Below are 16,423 nucleotides of genomic sequence, written 5' to 3'. Positions count from 1 at the left end.
GGGCTTTCGAAATTCCTGCCAGACATAAAACAGGGAGCTGAAACCCTGAAGTCTTAGTACGGTGGCCGATAGGGGGCACGTAAGCTCAAAAACTTTAAACGGTTAAGACAGGAGTGTTTATACTGCGTGATGCCAGGGTTGTGTGGTCTTGTTGAACAATAAATACCTCTTGCAATGCTTTAAGAAGTGTTAACAGAAGGTTCAATGTATTGTCTGCTGTTAGTCACAGTCGTTAGCAAAAAGCAACGACCGGACTAGCCGCTTACATGAATGAATAAACCTACTGGGTTCACATGGAGCTGGCTGGTGTTCGGGTTTAATTTGAACTGCTGCTTTTGACTTATTTGGTAGTCAAACTGCAGGTCCGTCTGCACCCGCGGTCACCTGTTACCTAGAAGTTAGCGGTGAGCTCGCGAGCTTATTTATTGTTAGCTTAATGCTAGCAGGCTAATGTGCAATGGAAACGGGGGAGCCGCTAGATCCGGAATATGTCGGTAAGAACTGAAGTACAAACGGAACCGAAGCGGATAACGGGGGTTCAGAGGTGCAGAGCACTGCACAGACAGCTAACCCAGGTTTAACCGGGCTAATGCTACATTAGCCTCAGAGCTTTCCTGTTAGACACACACAAGGAAATGCGAGAGTGTGGTTTAGGTACAATACAACGGCTGAAAGCTAGTTTCAAATCAGCAAGAGTCTGTTTACACTGTCCTAGTCCACATCCAACAAACCCGGGTTATCTGGATTTAATCTAGACACCTTTGTATGGGGGGGGGGGGGAGAGTTAAAACTATAATTTCCCCCCCTTTGTTAGTAGGTTTATACAGTCTGTGGGGTCTAGGCCAGATTTAAGGGGTCCAGGTTATGGGGTTTGTTTTCTTGTCTTTTCTTTTTTGTAATGGATAACTGCTCTGATGAGGTTTAGATGAAATATCACATTTTCCCTGTTTTTACGTGCTGAGAGTTAGGTTAAATGTGCATACAGAGACATTTATTGGTTATTTTATCAGTTAATCTGGTCCAGGTTCAGTAGTTGGGGGTCCAGATTATTTATTTACACATTTTTTATGCTTCTGATACGATCATTTGTCCCGATTTATTTTTTCCAGAGAAGGCCAAGGCATTCTGGAACAATGAGGATGTGGATCAGGTCTTCGATGTGGTTTTCAAGTACCTGGAGCACCTGAAGGCAGTTCTGAAGAGGAGTGGAACCACAGATAAAGGTTCTGATCCATGTCTGATGCGAGCGAGCGGGACTCTGGCAATCTTCCTATCCTGATCTTTACTCTCTGTCTTCTCTCAGAGTATGTCCAGGCCTTCAAGCTGCTAGAGCATCTGGACTGCTCCTCCTCCTTGGCCTCCCTCCAGGACCAGGACAGCTCGGTGGTTCAGGTGGTCATTGGCTCAGGTAAACCCCGGTAAATCTCAAGGCTTCGCTGTTGTGTTTGAGTCCGACTATTGCTGAGTGTTTATTCCTCCCCAGAAGAGCTGCTGCCAGCTGACATCCTCCAACACAGCCCTTCATCCTCTTGCTCCTCCTCTTCATCCTTCTTGCCTCCTTTTAATGGGTTATCCAGTCCAACAGCGTCTCCTGCTGGCAGAGAGGAGCTGCTGCCTCCCCTCGTGCCTGTCCAGCTGCAGTACCACCTCCACACCTGCTCCAAGGTAAACACACATTGATGTCATTCAGAATCAGCCCGAGAATTTATTTTGCCTAATTTGATCTCAAAAAGTTTCTTTCATTTATATGGTGCTTTTATTCTGAATCTTGATAATCTAACAGCCTGAAAACACGTTGATCCCTTTTAGTTTTTACCCAGAATCTTGAATATGTTGAAAACCTGATCCTTGTAATTATCTGAAATCTATCAAATAGTTTTTTTAATTTAGAAATCTGATATACTTCAGAACTTCAGAGCATCCTTATACGTTCCTGTAAGTAACTTGGGGCTTTTATCCTGAGAAGAAGCATTAACCTCCTAAGATCCAAACTCTTAATTTCTTTTAATTAATAAACTTTTAATTTCTCTTTGATATCTGGGCATATTGGGACCTAATGAATGTAAAAACAAAGAATTACCAGATTTTTTTTTACCTGGTTTTTGTTTCTAAGAAAAATGAGAGCCACATATGAGGATATTTGCTTAAAATTTCGATAGAACAGTAGCAGTATAATGTCCTCGTAAGTGGATATCAGGCCATTGTTGAGCAAAATTTAGTATTTTGGTCTAAATAACCCAAAATGTGACGTCCACATATGTGGACGGCAGGTCCTAGGAGGTTAAAGCAACTTGATAATGTCCAGTATCTAATTCATGACTTTTTTTAAAAAAAAGAAGAAACTGTCATAGTCAGTCCCTATACCAGACTGGGGGCATTTAATTTAACAGTGATCATTTACAGTTCGTAGCCAAAGGCTTTTTTTTAAATTCCTGAATATTTGAATATTTAAAATCCTGATAACGTGAGCTGTTTTTCGCTTTACAGTCCTGCCTGCCCTGTTTGCCGAGCATGACTCAGTCCACGCCGCTATTCTGGGGCCAGAACCCGCTGAAGATCCCGTTGCTCTGCGGCTTCAAGAGGCTGACCGCCATGCCACTGATTTCACCCGCCAAAGAGGGCGTGCTTTGGGACCACGGGGACCAGGAGCAGGAAGACGTAGGAAACTGGGACGTCATCTACAAGGCACCATGTGGGCTGAGCCTCCGTAACCATGACAACGTAATGCTTTTTCTGGAGGCTACAGAGAGCTATGACATCCTGCAGGTCAATAGATGATTTTTTTTTGCTGTGTTCAGTGTCTCTCTGTATATTCCTCCTTCAGGTCTTTAAAGTGGGTCAGTTTTCCTCCTGCAGGTTGATTTCTTCACCTTTAACCCCTCCGTGCGGTTGGACCCTCCTTCACCAGGGGGCCTTCGGCAGCCTGAACAGGACCTGAGCCGAGGGGCGGAGCCAATACCGGTGGAGCTGTGCGTCGGGGACGGTGGCTCCCGGCCTGCTGAATTCCGCTACAGGAAGGACCGCTGGCCACATGGCTGCTTCCTGAGCCGCGGCCCAAAGCTGTTCAAGGCCTGCTGTGACTGCACAGATGGCTGCAGTGATGCAAAGCGCTGCGCCTGCATGGCCTTGACTTCTGGAGAGCGCCACTATCGCCATCACAGGCTGTTACAGGCCAACCCATCAGGGTGAGGTGAACAAGTAGAGGTTTTTCAAAAGGAGCTAAAGCAGGAGCTTTAGGTTTCCCAGTGGAAGTATTGATCATTAACTGATTCACTGATTTGCTGACAAAGTGTTACCATGGTGATCAATCTTCAGGCTCTTTGAGTGTGGCCCGTGGTGCGGCTGTGACCGATCTCTCTGCCAGAACCGTCTCGTCCAGAGAGGCATCAGAGTCCGACTCCAGGTCTTCCAGACTGAGAACCGTGGCTGGGGGGTGCGTTGCCGTGACGACCTGGACCGTGGGACCTTTGTGTGCATTTACGCAGGTGAGTGTGGCTCAGCGTTCAGTGGCTCCGTCCAAGCCACGGTCTGTAAACTCGTCCTCTCATCTGTGTCCAGGTGTGGTGCTGCAGAGGGTCCTGAATCCCACCGAACCACCGCCGCCAAAGTTGACGAGGTCCGACCTGCCGTCTGACGATGAGGTGGAGGTCGTCACGGAGTGGCTGGCCCCACCTGTGCTGGAGGGCCGACGCAATGTGTTGGAAACGCCCCCGCCTATGTCTCCGCCTACCTCACCTCTTTTGCATGTCCCTGTGATTCAGAGACCCTCCGACAGCGGCTCCAGCACCACAGACCAAGAAGAGGTTTGTTAGGCTCGTTTACTTTACTGTAAAGTTTTTTTTATTTTCAGAATAATTTTTTACATATTCTAATTCCAATATTTCTATACACATTTTATTATATTGTAAATATTTTTCATTTGTATTTGTATGGACATTACAGGTTTTCAATTTACATATTTTTATTTTTTCCTTTGAATATTTTGTGACCTGATTTTTAAAAGAATTATTGTTTATTTTAAATCATTTGTGTGTCCTGCATTCCTTTGAATATTTCCTCTAATTATTTGATTAAAATGTATTTTTGTGCCTTCGTGATCTTTAGTTCAAAGTAAAAGGCTTCTATTTTCTTCTGTCAGATTCAGGCGGTGCTGGTTGGAGGTCTGCAGCCGACGTCTCCTTCATCAGGTCAGTAATGACTCACACAAAACACACAAATGATACATTAACACAGCTGGTAAACAATTGGCTACTGTGTGTCAGGTGATCAAGAGCAAGACGAGAAGGTGGCATCAATGTCGGAGAGCGCTGGTGTGAATGGTACAAAGGCGAGCATGAGCTTAAAGAGAGCAGCGAAGGTGGACGAAGTTTGTTTTGTGGACGCAAGCAAGGAGGGAAACGTGAGCCGCTTCATCAACGTGAGTCCAGCTGATCAGGAACATGATGCTGAAGTTGGACTAGCTAGTATGTAATGATGTGCTACATGATCACTAGGGACACAGCTATGTTAGCATAACATAAACACAGTGAACCTGGAGGATGAACGCTAACTTTTTTTCACTTGATGAAAGTTAACATGAGGGTTCCCGATGGTTAGAGACAAATGCAATCGCATGGCAGGATGCTGTAAACAGAACAAACTTCAGTCAGGAGAACAACTGAGATAATCCATCCACAATACGAGGTTAGTCATTAATATACTGCAACAACATGGGAATAGAGCAGCTGCCAGAGAATTCAACATTAATGAATCAATGGTACAGAAGTGGAGGAAGCAAGAAGAATGAGTTAAGTTTGACATATCTGACGTTTTATAACTGTATTTTATAAACGGTTTCACAAGATTTCTTTAGACAATTTAAAACTTTTAAACAAAACATTTTTTTAATTTCATTAGTAATTTCAAAATGTTATATATATGTGTGTGATTGTGTGTGTGTGTGTTTCTAATATTTTCTTTATACTTTTCATTGTGTTAATCTTGTTCACAAGATTTTTTTGCATCTTTAAAACTTTCTAAAGAATTAAAAAAATGTGTCTTTTGTTTTTGCTTGTACATTTTTCTCCAAAGCATTTTTGGACATTTCCTTTATAGTTTGTAGTTATTTTCAAAATATTAACTGCTTAGTTTAAATTGTGGAATTTTCCCCCTTTTAGTTCATAGTTTATATATTTTTTATGCTAATGAAGAAGAAATCTTCTTCTTGTTTATTATTATTATTATTATTATTATTATTGTTATTATTATTGATATCATGTGATCTCTAACCCCGCCCACAGCACAGCTGCCAGCCGAACCTTTTCATCCAGAATGTCTTCATCGACTCCCACGACCCCGCCTTCCCTGTCGTTGCCTTCTTCACCAGCAGGTGAGGAAGAGAACTGAGAGGACGTTAATGTGGGTTATTATTAGTGGTCATTTTAATAATTGTCCTCTTTGTTTTCTTGCTGTAGGGCCGTAGTGGCTGGCACTGAGCTCACCTGGGACTACTCTGCCAACGTCCAGATCGATTCACTGCAAAAACAGGAAGTGTCTTGTCTCTGCGAAAGCGACAATTGTCATGGGAGATTCACCATCGAGGAGAACCTATGTGAAGTTTGTGAGGTTGAAGGTCACATAGCAATGGAGGCCAAGTGATCCTCCATACAGTTTGTTAGTAACAGTTTTGGTATTTAGAGGGGTTTTTTCCTAAAAAGAAAATAAAAGTTCAGCTATTTTACTCTGAAAGTTTTTCAAGTCTTTATTATTGGGAAGGCTTTAATTTTGAGAACCCTTTTTCTGTGTTTGAGCTTTTATTTTTTGTATCTCTACTTTGGTCATTTTATTTTGACACTACCATGGATTTAATGTTCAAACAGCCAGTACAACTTTTCTCCTGAAACTGGTGCCCAAAGTGTCAAAGTTCTGTGTTCATTTTTAAGCAATAATAAACGTTGCTTTGAAAACCTTCAACATGAGTAAATGGTTTACTATTGGTGCAGCTCTGTGGGGGATTTGAAATTGTATATAAATGTCGGAATGTATTTATTACAGCCTTTATTTAAAAAAATATGTATATATGCAACTGAATTTATCATTTATGGCAGTTTTTTTTTTTTTTTTTTACATTTGTTTGTAATTTATTCCTAATATTTCCATTATTTCTGAAAAGTCACTTGGACACTCCAGCTTTTGGTTGCGGACTTTCGGTTGTAGCCCAGCAATGCTTTTATTATGAAATTTCAGACCGGATATTCGGTATTGTTTATATCGCCTCTCTCGGTCTTCACCGACTCTCCACCATACACTCGAGCCAAAGATGAGATCTCTGTGGCAAGCTGTGCGTGTCTTCCTCCTCGGCCTCTCCTTGGCCTCCCTTTCCCTGTCCGGTGCGTCCCGGTTCCACATCCCGCCTCATGACCAGGTGGCCCGGGTCGCGCGCTTCGTTGCGCACCAGGTGGACTGGGCCTCCATGGCCACCATCTCCACCCACAAACCGGTGGTGGGCCAGCCGTTCTCTAATGTCTTCTCGGTGAGCGACGGGCCAAGGGGCTCGGGCTCCGGGGTGCCTTACATGTACCTGACCCGCATGGAGATCTCCGTGCAGGACCTGGAGGTGAGCCTGACCCAGGATATCAGTATTAAAACAGGAACTGAGCCTTCCTGTTCAGAAGTCAGTTTACAAACTAGAATTTAGTGTACTCGACACTCTCTGTATCTGCGCTGTGTTGCTGTAAAAGGCACTGCTTCTCGTTCAGAACTCCATTAAGAAAACCTTTGATTTTACCGTGAAAGCCATTAAAGTTCAATGTTACAGGTTCTGGAGCGATAAAGCGTAAAATTAAATAACATTTGACTTTAGTGATCTTCTGCTTTAAAAAGCCATCAGCTGTCAGTAACTTATTCTATACAAAACAAAAGTGTGGAACTTGGTAAACACAATATTTACTAACAACACGCTTATGTAAATGTTTGTAGTGATTAGCACTGTTTTTAAAATGCTACTGCAGAATTATTGCAAACACATCAAGAATATTTATTTTAATACTCCTGACATATAGAAGAGCAAAACTGCCAAGGTCTAAAATGCATTTACAAAAACGGAAAGATAAAAAATAGATAAAAATATTTAGAATTTTATTGATTTTTAAAAAATGAAATAAAAAGGTATAAATAGCCTGATTTAATGTTCTTTAATTTGTTTTGGGGTTTTTTGTATCTTCTTTATCTTTTCTATTTTACTAAAATATATAGTTTTTTTTTAATTGAAATTTTTAGTTCACAAAATAATGTTAATGATGATTTTCTTTCCCATGGGGAAGAAATGTATCATTAACATTATTTTGTGCATTTAAGGTAATTTTTTTTTTAACATTTTAATATTCAGACTTTCATTTTAAAGGTTATTTGAAGTTATGTGAAATAATGTGAAGTTATGCTGAGATATAAAATCATGAATAGTTGAGTTTATAAAACTGCATTTTACATAAACTGTGATGTAAGTGCAGCATGACTCAGCATATTTTCCTGACAGTGACTCAGCAGTTGTCAGTCACATGTCAAAGCAGAAGTTGAGACCACAGAAGAAGAAACGAGTGCTTGAAATCTGCTGAAACGACACAGAAAACAGGTTTAAATGAAGTTCAGCTTTGTTAAAGTTTGCTTTATTACAGGAAGTTATCAAAATTAAACAGAGCAGCAGCTTTTTATTGTCTTGCAGAAGGTTATAAAGTTTGTTTGAGCTAAAAAGTCATTTTCTCAGGATTAAATATTTATTTTTAGTACCTCCAGTTTTAATGACCTCAGTTTCTTTCTCACTTCTTCAAGATAAGATAAGATAAGATAAGATAACTCTTTATTGTCATTGCACAGTCATACATAGTACAATAGTACAATGAAATTGGAAAACTGTCCTACACATACATACTACATACACTACATATAACACAACACGACCCGATACGAAACATCACAACACAACACAAACAACACAACATAGTATAATAACTTAGTAATAAAAAAGAAGAATAAGTGTATTTGTATTGCACACTGTTATTAATGCACATTAATTGTTATTGCACCTTCTTATAAATATAAATATTATTATTGTTACTGTTGTTACCTCCCCCCCCCCAAAAAAAGTCCAGGTAGCCAGTCAGGTCAGCTATTTGCATTGATCAGGGCTATTGCCCTGTTGTAAAAGCTGTCCTTGAGTCTATTTGTTCGGGACCTCAGCAGCCTGAACCTCCTGCCAGACGGCAGCAGCTTAAACACCCGGTGTCCTGGGCGTGTACCGTCCCGTAGGATGCTGCGTGCCCTCTTGAGACAGCGAGTGCTGTACAGGTCCTTCAGGGAAGGAAGAGGATGTCCAATGATTTTTTGGGACATATTCAAGCAGGTTTTAATGGTTCAAATTGCAGATTTTTGTCCCAGACATATAAAATGATTAATGATTCTCATATTTAGATATTATTTGTCTGTATATGGAGGATGAAATGCCTAAATTAAAAAAAGATAAACAAATAAATAAATAAATATTTTAATTTTAAGAAAAATATAGCATTAAATAAGAATTGGACACAACTAATTAATTAAAAGTATACGTTTTAATAATGCTATAAGATGTGTGTATGCGTGTGTTACCTGTGCTGTGTGTATTGATGCAGGTGAGCCCTGTGGCGTCTCTGTCCATGTCTCTGGCTCAGACTGATTACTGCAGGCAGCAGAGCTTTGACCCTCAGAGTCCGCTCTGTGCTCACATCATCCTGTCTGGATCTGTACAGGAGGTATGTACACACACCTGTGTTTCACACATGATCAGTTCGGACCCGTCACATGATCACCTCCTCCTGCTGTGGTTCAGGTGAACGGGACAGAGGCGGAGTTTGCAAAGAAAGCGCTGTTCACTCGTCACCCCGAGATGATCGAGTGGCCGAGCGACCACAACTGGTTCTTCGCCAAGTTCAACATCACACAGGTACTACTGCAAATACTACAACCTAATACCACAGTACTACTGCAAATACTACAACCTAATACCACAGTAGTACGGCAAATACTACAACATAATACCACAGTACTACTGCAAATACTACAACCTAATACCACAGTAGTACGGCAAATACTACAACATAATACCACAGTAGTACTGCAAATACTACAACATAATACCACAGTAGTACGGCAAATACTACAACATAATACCACAGTAGTACTGCAAATACTACAACATAATACCACAGTAGTACTGCAAATACTACAACATAATACCACTGTAGTACAGCAAATACTACAACATAATACCACTGTAGTACTGCAAATACTACAACATAATACCACTGTAGTACTGTAAATACTACAACATAATACCACTGTAGTACTGCAAATAGTACAACATAATACCACTGTAGTACTGCAAATACTACAACATAATACCACTGTAGTACAGCAAATACTACAACATAATACCACTGTAGTACTGCAAATACTACAACATAATACCACTGTAGTACTGCAAATACTACAACATAATAACACTGTAGTACAGCAAATACTACAACATAATACCACTGTAGTACTGCAAATACTACAACATAATACCACTGTAGTACAGCAAATACTACAACATAATACCACTGTAGTACTGCAAATACTACAACATAATACCACTGTAGTACAGCAAATACTACAACATAATACCACTGTAGTACAGCAAATACTACAACATAATACCACTGTAGTACTGCAAATACTACAACATAATAGCACAGTAGTACTGCAAATACTACAACATAATACCACTGTAGTACAGCAAATACTACAACATAATACCACTGTAGTACAGCAAATACTACAACATAATACCACTGTAGTACTGCAAATACTACAACATAATACCACAGTAGTACGGCAAATACTACAACATAATACCACAGTAGTACTGCAAATACTACAACATAATACCACAGTAGTACTGCAAATACTACAACATAATACCACAGTAGTACAGCAAATACTACAACATAATACCACAGTAGTACTGCAAATACTACAACATAATACCACAGTAGTACTGCAAATACTACAACCTAATACCACAGTAGTACGGCAAATACTACAACATAATACCACAGTAGTACTGCAAATACTACAACATAATACCACTGTAGTACAGCAAATACTACAACCTAATACCACAGTAGTACTGCAAATAGTACAACATAATACCACTGTAGTACAGCAAATACTACAACATAATACCACAGTAGTACTGCAAATACTACAACATAATACCACAGTAGTACTGCAAATACTACAACATAATACCACAGTAGTACGGCAAATACTACAACATAATACCACAGTAGTACTGCAAATACTACAACATAATACCACTGTAGTACTGCAAATACTACAACATAATACCACTGTAGTACAGCAAATACTACAACATAATACCACTGTAGTACTGCAAATACTACAACATAATACCACTGTAGTACTGTAAATACTACAACATAATACCACTGTAGTACTGCAAATAGTACAACATAATACCACTGTAGTACTGCAAATACTACAACATAATACCACTGTAGTACAGCAAATACTACAACATAATACCACTGTAGTACAGCAAATACTACAACATAATACCACTGTAGTACTGCAAATACTACAACATAATACCACTGTAGTACTGCAAATACTACAACATAATACCACTGTAGTACAGCAAATACTACAACATAATACCACTGTAGTACTGCAAATACTACAACATAATACCACTGTAGTACAGCAAATACTACAACATAATACCACTGTAGTACTGCAAATACTACAACATAATACCACTGTAGTACAGCAAATACTACAACATAATACCACTGTAGTACAGCAAATACTACAACATAATACCACTGTAGTACTGCAAATACTACAACATAATAGCACAGTAGTACTGCAAATACTACAACATAATACCACTGTAGTACAGCAAATACTACAACATAATACCACTGTAGTACAGCAAATACTACAACATAATACCACTGTAGTACTGCAAATACTACAACATAATACCACAGTAGTACGGCAAATACTACAACATAATACCACAGTAGTACTGCAAATACTACAACATAATACCACAGTAGTACTGCAAATACTACAACATAATACCACAGTAGTACAGCAAATACTACAACATAATACCACAGTAGTACTGCAAATACTACAACATAATACCACAGTAGTACTGCAAATACTACAACCTAATACCACAGTAGTACGGCAAATACTACAACATAATACCACAGTAGTACTGCAAATACTACAACATAATACCACTGTAGTACAGCAAATACTACAACCTAATACCACAGTAGTACTGCAAATAGTACAACATAATACCACAGTAGTACAGCAAATACTACAACATAATACCACAGTAGTACTGCAAATACTACAACATAATACCACAGTAGTACTGCAAATACTACAACATAATACCACTGTAGTACAGCAAATACTACAACATAATACCACAGTAGTACTGCAAATACTACAACCTAATACCACAGTAGTACGGCAAATACTACAACATAATACCACTGTAGTACTGCAAATACTACAACATAATACCACTGTAGTACAGCAAATACTACAACATAATACCACAGTAGTACTGCAAATACTACAACATAATACCACTGTAGTACAGCAAATACTACAACATAATACCACTGTAGTACTGCAAATACTACAACATAATACCACAGTAGTACTGCAAATACTACAACATAATACCACTGTAGTACAGCAAATACTACAACATAATACCACTGTAGTACTGCAAATACTACAACATAATACCACTGTAGTACAGCAAATACTACAACATAATACCACTGTAGTACAGCAAATACTACAACATAATACCACTGTAGTACTGCAAATACTACAACATAATACCACTGTAGTACAGCAAATACTACAACATAATACCACAGTACTACTGCAAATACTACAACATAATACCACTGTAGTACTGCAAATACTACAACATAATACCACAATAGTACTGCAAAGTATCCTGCGGGACCAACATCACCCTGCGCGCCACCTTTTCCATCTGCTGCCCTCAGGGAGAAGGTACAGGTCTATACAGGCCAGAACATCCAGACTGGCCAACAGCCTGTATCCACAGGCTGTGAGGCTCCTGAACTCTCTGCCCCCCTCTCACGGACAATAACCATATCCAACTTCTTAATAGCAATGAACTGGTCTGCATTGGTGCATCATATCTTTATTCTCTTCCCCCTCCTGCCCCCCCCCCCCCCTCTTTCTTAAATAGATAACTATCATATCTGATATCATATCTCACAGTACAATAATATTGAATGGGTTGCATTGTTGTATTTTGTCATGTTTCTCAGGTCTTTGTCTGAATTTCTACGAACATTATTGCTAAGGATTGTCTTATTGCATTGGAGTCACACTGGGTTAAATATGTACACTTGGGTTTTAAGGGGTATTTATTATTTTCTTCTTTTTTTTGGGTTGTATGGAAGCCCCAAACGCAATTTCATTGTTCTTGACAATGACAATAAATAAATAAATACTAAATACTACAACATAATACATAATACTAAAACATAATAGTTCAAGTCAGTTCAAGTTCAGATAATTACTGAACTTGACCTGCTATGAATGCTTTGAAACAATCCCACAGTACTACTACATTTTCATTGTTAGAGATATAATAAGTATAAGTACTACTAATATTTCTAATAATACTATAAATACTGTTGAATGTTTCCACTATAATAATACAAGTTAAATGTGAACGTGCAGTACACTCATGCTTCTGTTATGCTGTTGTCATTTTAAAACATGACACAAATATCAGTACTGATATAATAATCCACTTTAAATCCATGATACTACTTGTTTAAAACAACTCAATATATATTATAAGTATATATTATAATACTACACTATCATAATGATGGTATAATAATGATGGATAATACTACTAACACTAAAACACCACACAGATACAGGTAGTACACAATACTTCTAATAATAGAAGTACTACCACCTGCCACTAGCAGTAACTCAGTAGTAATTCAACCTATAAATACTGTCACACAAACTATAAATATCAACTTGACTTCAATTCTCTTAAATTTTCTGTTATTTTCTTCTTAATTTAACACACACATTTAACTCACACTTCTGCGCACTTCTGTATGCTCATGTAAAGCTGAGGACACGAGCCAAAGAATTTCATTATGGCTAAATGTGGCTACTCGGTTTATCTGTACTTGACATTAAAACTTGAAACTAGTAATACCAGAAAATTTACAGTAATAATATTACTGATACAAAAGCATAACTGAGCTATTTATAATACTAGAAAGACACTGCCATAGTACTATTATTAAAAATTATAATAATACCACTAATACTACAGGTACTCCAGCATCACACACCTTGTAATACTAGCTCTATCATTACTGTAGCACTTGTAGTCCTGAGTGCACACCTGTGCTGCTCTCAGCCAATCATGTGACATGAAGTCAGCAGGCTGGTCCTCCTTCCTTGTGTTTCAGGTGTGGGTGTTGGATTACTTTGGCGGGGTGAAGACCGTCACTCCTGATGAGTATTTCCAGGCAACGCCGTACAGGAAGCACCACTGATGGTTTGTAGTCCTACTGTTCTGTTTGTAGTCCATGACTTCCTGCTGGAGCTGACACCACGCCTCCGTTTAAAGATGTGCAGTTAAACCATCGTCTTGTTAATTTTTCTGCTCATTTTGTTTTTTATTCTGTTCAGGATTCGAACCTGCGAACCCCGCAACCAGAATGTACGAGATGCAAAATCCTCCTCAGGAGTTACACGCCGATTAATCTGCTACGAATCCATGAATTTATCCAACCGCTGAATCCACGTCATTTACATCATGCCTGCTTTATTCTTAATTTTAGATTTGAAAGCTTCTGTTTCTGAAAACAGGCAAACAAAATCAGATGAAGTGTCCTAAACACAGAAGTTGTCTTTAACTCAGACTTAAATTGTTGCGTTTGGAGCTTTTCTTTCCTGCAGCTGAAACACTCGATGACATTCAGGCATCAGAAGTCAGTGTTACATTTTAATCTCCTCTTTCCTTTGATTCACTTAAAAAGATTTCAAATGACTCTGTGAATGTGTGTGTGCTCAGGTGTTTGAAAAGACTATTGTTGTTTTGCAGATTTAAACATTATTAAAAAGCCAAGTGTGTTGGTGGAGTTTGACCAGCAGAGGGAGACGTCACGCTGAAAAGTTAAAGCTGCCAGTCCAGAGGAGGATTAAATCGATAAATACTTGTATAGGAAAATTTTTAATGGAATATATGTTTGTAGGCAAACTTTAGCACCACTTTAAAACAGAACAAATCTTTTTCTGAGCATCAACTTTTGTATTTGACCTTTGACCTGGATGCTGTTTAACTAACCGATTTAAATGTGCAGTTTGAAAAGAATTGCACATAATGTACTTTGTAAATCCACAAATAGCACTTTATGGAACACAAATCATTTTTAATGAAACAGCAGGAGACATCAGTAACCACACTAACTACATTTCCCTTGAGTCTTTGCCAGTAACAGGCTGTTTATTACTTGTGGGTGATGTAGTAGAGTTTTTTTATATGCTAAAAGAAAATCTTTATTTTGTTTTTAGATATTAGTGAATCAAATAACCCCAGATCCTCCTTCATGCTTCTTGTTTAGAATAATAATAACTAGGCTCCTTATAGGCGGGACTTTCCTTTGTTGCAAACATGGCTTATTTAGGCATTGCTGAAAGGGGAGGAGCTTTGATTATTTGCCTTAAACATAACTTTATTAATAACATTATGACCTGCTGTTTCTTCAAGCTGAATAACAGCTGTAAGTGTTTGCTGTGAAATTTTATTTTTTTGAAAGAAAAATAAAGATTTGTATTAAAGCCTCCTCATCTGTTTTGTGTTTTATTTGTTTTTGTTTTTTAACACATTTAGACTTACTTCACCAACTTATTGTCAGCTGTATGTATTTATTTTATTTATCTTCATTCATTTTCAATGCATAATTAGTTTTTTTTATTTTATTTTGAATGGTTGTGGTTTGATGTTTATTTGCATTATTTTATCCACATAACCCAATTTAATCGCTTAATATTTTTAAACAATAAATGAGAAGTAAATAAAATGGAAAGTAAATGACAGTAAGAGCATCTTAATCTCTGACTCTTTAATGAGTTTGTGGTCTCTGAATGAAACATGAGCTTCACTGAGTTAATTATGTTAACATGAAAGTCAGAATGGAGCAAAAACCAGGATTTTTGGCCACATCTACCACTTACCTATCACTCATGGTTTTAACACCATCACCAAGATGTATATTTTTAAAAATATTCAGCATTCAGAGGACAACAGATCCTCTTAGATCTCTTATATCCACTATATAGATTATAATTATCCTATGAACTGGCGAGAATGGTGGGTTATGTTGCTCAGTTCTTGACAGCAGCTGTAACTCATAAGCTATGGATGATAGGTAAGAGTTGAAACTGTTGCTGAGGGCCACTGTTGACCTACTGGTCATACTTTAAGAACCCTGGGCCTACTCTGCGTTGACCTGAACACGATGGATGCTTAATAGTCGCCTCTATAAAAGATATTTGGCTCAACTACTGACAATGATGTCCCAGATATATTCTTTCGCTGATTCGTGACATCCTCTTTTGAAAGTAAATTGGGCAGTTCTGACTTCAAGTTTTCAGTTTTGATCTGTCATGACTGGACAAATAATTCTGAGCTGACACCATCAAGTTTTTTATTTGAAATTTACAAAACTAAATAAAGTAATCGAAGGAAACAACCATGAGCTGTGTCAGTCCATGAGTCAGTCATATTGGCATGTTTGCTGGCGTAGTGAGTGAAATGTTGTTTGGGTAGACATGAAAATAAGCTGTTATTCAGAATGTCCTTTTATGGGAATACAGGCCTTCTTGACTACACCCATTATGCACCTGCAACAGGAAACAGAAAGACAATTGCCAACCCGACAGCCCAAACAGGTGGAGTCATCAGATGGAAGTGATGAAAGCAACTACTAATTTGATAGATCCAGCCAAAAAACACTGGCCACTAGGGTTGACATCTCCAATAATGAGATGTACTTTGGCGTTGCTTTCCTGACCATAGACCATACATATCCACATGCAGTGTTGTACAAAAGTGTTTGCCCCCTTCCTGGTTTCCTATTAGACAAAGATAACACAAGTTAACACAAAATGCAGTTTCTAAATTAAGGTATTTATTATTGGGGGGGCAGGATGTCCACAAACACACGTAGCACTGTAAGAAAAAGTGATTGCCCCCTAAACCTACTAGCTTAATAGCAATAAATGCAAT

At 38.5% G+C, this 16,423-nt stretch overlaps 2 protein-coding genes across 4 annotated transcripts; both read left to right on the top strand.

Annotated features, from left to right (window-relative positions):
• Nucleotides 1-60: 60 nt before the first annotated feature.
• Nucleotides 61-5,952, top strand: setdb2 (SET domain bifurcated histone lysine methyltransferase 2). Of its 3 annotated transcripts, none has more exons than XM_085398072.1 (12): nucleotides 61-494; nucleotides 1,110-1,223; nucleotides 1,304-1,408; nucleotides 1,487-1,665; nucleotides 2,488-2,766; nucleotides 2,857-3,185; nucleotides 3,316-3,485; nucleotides 3,559-3,803; nucleotides 4,139-4,187; nucleotides 4,263-4,417; nucleotides 5,280-5,368; nucleotides 5,454-5,952. In XM_085398072.1, exons 1-12 carry the CDS (start codon nucleotides 458-460, stop codon nucleotides 5,635-5,637), a joined length of 1,935 nt encoding a protein of 644 aa, XP_085254198.1. In that variant the 5' UTR covers nucleotides 61-457; the 3' UTR covers nucleotides 5,638-5,952. The 3 variants fall into 3 exon arrangements, with proteins under 3 accessions (XP_085254198.1, XP_085254197.1, XP_085254199.1); XM_085398071.1 differs by having other exon boundaries at nucleotides 1,484-1,665; XM_085398073.1 differs by lacking the exon at nucleotides 4,263-4,417 and having other exon boundaries at nucleotides 1,484-1,665; nucleotides 5,454-5,613.
• A 283-nt stretch (nucleotides 5,953-6,235) lies between these two features.
• Nucleotides 6,236-14,978, top strand: creg1 (cellular repressor of E1A-stimulated genes 1). Its single transcript, XM_085398078.1, has 5 exons — nucleotides 6,236-6,595; nucleotides 8,646-8,765; nucleotides 8,843-8,956; nucleotides 13,599-13,687; nucleotides 13,822-14,978. Exons 1-4 carry the CDS (start codon nucleotides 6,299-6,301, stop codon nucleotides 13,683-13,685), a joined length of 618 nt encoding a protein of 205 aa, XP_085254204.1. The 5' UTR covers nucleotides 6,236-6,298; the 3' UTR covers nucleotides 13,686-13,687; nucleotides 13,822-14,978.
• Nucleotides 14,979-16,423: the final 1,445 nt, after the last annotated feature.

Source organism: Rhamphochromis longiceps, linkage group LG23 (genome assembly GCF_057381845.1).
Source record: "Rhamphochromis longiceps isolate RC_006_pf linkage group LG23, R_longiceps_female_GT1.1, whole genome shotgun sequence".
NCBI lineage: Eukaryota > Metazoa > Chordata > Actinopteri > Cichliformes > Cichlidae > Rhamphochromis > Rhamphochromis longiceps.
This window is presented reverse-complemented; position numbering and strand designations above follow the sequence as displayed.

Bases quoted from the DNA above. Each gene is read 5' to 3' on its own strand.
- setdb2 (XM_085398071.1), top strand. From the start codon at position 458: ATGGAAACGGGGGAGCCGCTAGATCCGGAATATGTCG. The intron at 1,224-1,303 runs GTTCTGATCCAT...GTCTTCTCTCAG, and splicing joins GAGTGGAACCACAGATAAAG to AGTATGTCCAGGCCTTCAAG. The intron at 4,188-4,262 runs GTCAGTAATGAC...ACTGTGTGTCAG, and splicing joins GCCGACGTCTCCTTCATCAG to GTGATCAAGAGCAAGACGAG.
- creg1 (XM_085398078.1), top strand. From the start codon at position 6,299: ATGAGATCTCTGTGGCAAGCTGTGCGTGTCTTCCTCCTCGGCCTCTCC. The intron at 6,596-8,645 runs GTGAGCCTGACC...GTATTGATGCAG, and splicing joins TCTCCGTGCAGGACCTGGAG to GTGAGCCCTGTGGCGTCTCT. The intron at 8,957-13,598 runs GTACTACTGCAA...CTTGTGTTTCAG, and splicing joins CCAAGTTCAACATCACACAG to GTGTGGGTGTTGGATTACTT.